This window comes from Varanus komodoensis, unplaced genomic scaffold (assembly GCF_004798865.1).
Source record: "Varanus komodoensis strain SLA01 unplaced genomic scaffold, ASM479886v1 scaffold73, whole genome shotgun sequence".
In the NCBI taxonomy this organism is placed as follows: Eukaryota; Metazoa; Chordata; class Lepidosauria; order Squamata; family Varanidae; genus Varanus; species Varanus komodoensis.
The window spans coordinates 2,286,823-2,290,352 of NW_025336386.1; the positions used below are offsets into that span (position 1 = coordinate 2,286,823).

The following is a 3,530-nucleotide window of genomic DNA, read 5'->3' on the forward strand; positions in this document are numbered from 1 at the left end:
CCCCCGGGCCGGGCGCGTTCACTGCACCGGGCTCCCGCGCAAGCGAGCAGGGCTCCGGCCGGCCTCCCGGCGGCGGCGGCGGCGACGTGCCCGCTCCGGCAGCGCCCCTGCGCCCAGTGCCCCCGGGCTCCGCGCGCTTACTTCGGAGCTGCCCGCACGTGCTCCCCGGGGACCGAGCCCCGCTGCAGCCGCGCCGGCATCCCGCGGCCCCGGGCCCCCGGAGCGCCCCCGGCTCAGACGCGCGCGTCGCTGGAAGTTTCCGCGGAGTTCTTGCCAAGTAGGGGCAGGCAGGAGTCCCCCGCGATCCAAGGCTGGAGCGCGCGCGCGCTCACACACGCGCGCGCGCGCGCGCGCACCAGCCCTGGCCCTGCCGCGCGGGGAGTCCTCCCTGCTAGCCAAGCCCGAGGAACGCGTCAAATGCTTGGCGCTTCTCGGCGTCGGGAAAGAGGCTGAGAAGGAACACGAGGAAGGTGTAGAGAAAGTGAGGAGCCGTGGATGAGGAAGCGCTTCCCGCTCTCTGCCAAAACCAAACGCCGCAGCAGGTCCTCCCGGGGAGCCGAGTGGCGGAAGGTCCAGGGCAGAGAGGAGAAGGCCCTGCTCATCCGGTGCAGGTGGCCCTCAGGCCGCCCGGCCGCCCTGCCGCTGGCTCCCAGGCCGTCAAGAGGGCGATGAACCCATCTGGGGGAGCAAGGCAATTGGTCTCGACGGCCACGTGCCCTCGGGGTTGTCCGCAGCTGTTGGGGAGCACGAGGCTGAGGGGCCACTGTGTGCGTGGGCTCCTGCTCGGCCACTGTCGCAAGGGCATGCTGGACCCCTCGGCCGGACGCCCCCCTGCTTGCCTCACCCCTTCCAAGAGGCCAGCAGCCCAAGAAATCCAGGCTTCCCGTCTGGGGGCGCCGAACTGGTCTGGGACATGCCACAGCAGGGCCTCAGAGAAAAACGGCTGCTTGTAGGAAAGTCCATGCTAGGAACAGAGAAGGGGCGTTCTAGAGAAGGGTTGCCCTGCGTTGAATTGGTGCATAGGTGCCATCCACATGTGTGGCACTTGGCAGAGCAAGGCAGTGGGGCAGGTGCCCAGGGGAGTAGCCTCCTCTGGTTCCCAGTAGGGAACCTGCCCTGCATCTGAACGTGCCTCCCAGGGGGTCCCAATGCCATTGCTCCACAGAGGTGGCACGGCAGTTTGTGTTTTCCTCCTTAATGCATTTTCTAGGGGAAGAAAAAGGCAGGAGAGATGGAAGGCCACAACTTCTGGGTGCCCTGCAAAGGCTATGGCCGCAGCCTCGTGCCTGAGTCCACACCAGCCGCATCGCCAGAAGCCCAGGAGAGCCTCTGCTGCCAGTCCGTGTCAGCAGCTCTGGGCTAGAAGGACCGGCTCTGATTCACATAAGGCAGCTTCCTGAATCTCTGTGCTTGTAAAATTCATAAATCAGGCAGGTCAACAATAAAAGCCTCGTCTGGAAGGATACTCCAAATAATTTGTCAGTATCCAATTAATAATCATGCCATTTTAAAGTAACTTAAGGCGTCTGGGAAAGCATGGGGGATTTGAGCATCGGCTCATTTTCATTTTCAAGAGGAACAGGGTAAAGATGATATTTTGACATGTTATAAAAGATGTCATTTATAATCTGCCTTGAACCTGCAGGATAAGGCAGGATACAAATCAAAGACAAATGTGTCATGGGTCGTTTTATTACTTTCCTGCCCCTACCAGAGACTGGAATTAAGGGAAGATCAAACAACATTTGAGCATGGAATTGGATGGGTGGGGAAGGGGATGTTTTACAGCAGGCATTCAGTGGACTAATATTTTCATATCTGACTTTCCCCCATATTTGGTGGGTTGCAATTATTGTTTTAAATCACTCACATCATGGGAAAGGATTTGCCTCTTCTGCTTGAACTGAAAGAACAAAGATGGGAAACCTGCTACAAACATCAACTAGTTTGATGATAGCCACACGCCATACAATCGGCCCTCACAAATGTCAGTTTTAATTAAAGGTCCTAATGTATATGTGTCCATGCACACGCTGCATCTCCATATCAAATATATGTAATTCTATTAGCTTTCCCCATCAATTTAGTAAGAAGCTTCAGAGACAGAAGGTCCCAGTGCACAGAACACGTTTTCCATTCAGTCAGGGAATGAAAGGTGTGGATGAAGGGGCACACTCCAGGCCTCATGCATTTCATCCTCCGTTCTCCAGACTTTCTGCAAACCTCTGGGAAGTATCACACATACCCCAGTAGGTCAAGCCTAGAATGCAGAAGCACAGCTCGGCAGCTGCTGAGGTGCTCTGGGGAAGGCACCTCGACCTCTGCTGTGCCGGGGCTGCTTGCAGGTGGAGCTGGCTGGTGGGGCCCCCACACGCCTGCCGCAGCACGGGCAGGTTGCAAGAGACCCCCATGCCCTCTTCTGAATGAAATAGACTGGAAAAAGCTGCCGGGGCGCCCATGCCTTCAGGAAGAACGGAGCAGCCCGCCGTGCCCCTCAGGGACCCTGCACCTTTGAAAGCCCGTGCGGCCCAGCAGAAGGAGTCTGCGGGCAAGCAGGGCCGCCAGTGCTCTGAAGCACAGGGGGCAAGAGCACGACTGTGTCCTTGTGCCCAGAAGCAAGAGAGCCCCCATCCGTGCTCCGTGCACCGGCTTGCAGCCCGCTCGCCTCTTCGCTCAAGCGCATCTGTTTTGCTCCTCTTCACCTGCTTCAGTTCTGCCAGCTCCCATTCTGTGCTGTCCCTTTTTATAGCAGCAATCAGCAAAAGTGTTAATTAGCCCATTAATATAATTATCTGTTTTGAATATAATTAGGACTTCCAAAGCTCCCAAGTGAGGGAGTGAAACCGAGGAAAAGGAAGAAGATTCCTAGTTTAGAAGGCTGGAGAGTGGTAAGGATGGGCAGGCTGAATTTGGGGTGTTTGCTTTTTTCTACCATGCCCTGCAAGTTTTTCTCCTGTGCCCTCTAAAGACTCCCCTTGCTAGATTTTTAAAAGATCCATGAAGTCCAGCGAGATGCTGAGGTGAAGACTGCTCCCGTTTCTCCTCCGGTTCTGCTGCTCGAGGACAGACCAGTGCCAGGCTTGGGGGATTCCGTCTGCTTGTGGGCTCCAAAGCCTTGCAAAGGGCGCAGCGGTGTGCCAAAGCCATGGGGTAACTGTGCTGCTGGCCCCCCAAGGCATGGGCTGGGCAGGGCGAGCGGGACATGCCAAGTCAGCCATGGGGCTCCCTGCCTTTCCCAGGCCTGTCCTTGCAGCGCCTCCCCTGTTTTCTCCATCTTTACGGGAACGGAGAGGAAGGGGCTTGTCCAAGAGCACGGGAAGAGAGTGTGGCAGAGGGTTCTGACAGAAGGTGCCACCCAGCTCTCCACAAATGCCCAACAGGCATAGCTTGTCAGAAAAATTAGCCTCCCATCCACACCCACAAACGTTCACCCCCCTCTTTTGTGGGAGGCGTTGTAGAGGCGATCGTGTGTTCCAGCACTTGTGAATGTGGCTGAAGTCTCCCGGTGGCACAGCAGCCGTCTGGGCAGG

The 3,530-nt window shown here is 57.2% G+C and overlaps 1 protein-coding gene across 1 annotated transcript in view; it reads right to left on the reverse strand.

Annotated features, from left to right (window-relative positions):
* The window catches only part of HS3ST6 (heparan sulfate-glucosamine 3-sulfotransferase 6), a 53,537-nt gene extending 53,337 nt beyond the window's left edge, over positions 1–200 (reverse strand). Inside the window, exon 1 of the mRNA XM_044452537.1 lies at positions 159–200. Within this exon, the coding sequence (XP_044308472.1) occupies positions 159–200 (42 nt within the window). The remainder of the gene's footprint in view (positions 1–158) is intronic.
* Between the last annotated feature and the right edge of the window lie 3,330 nt (positions 201–3,530).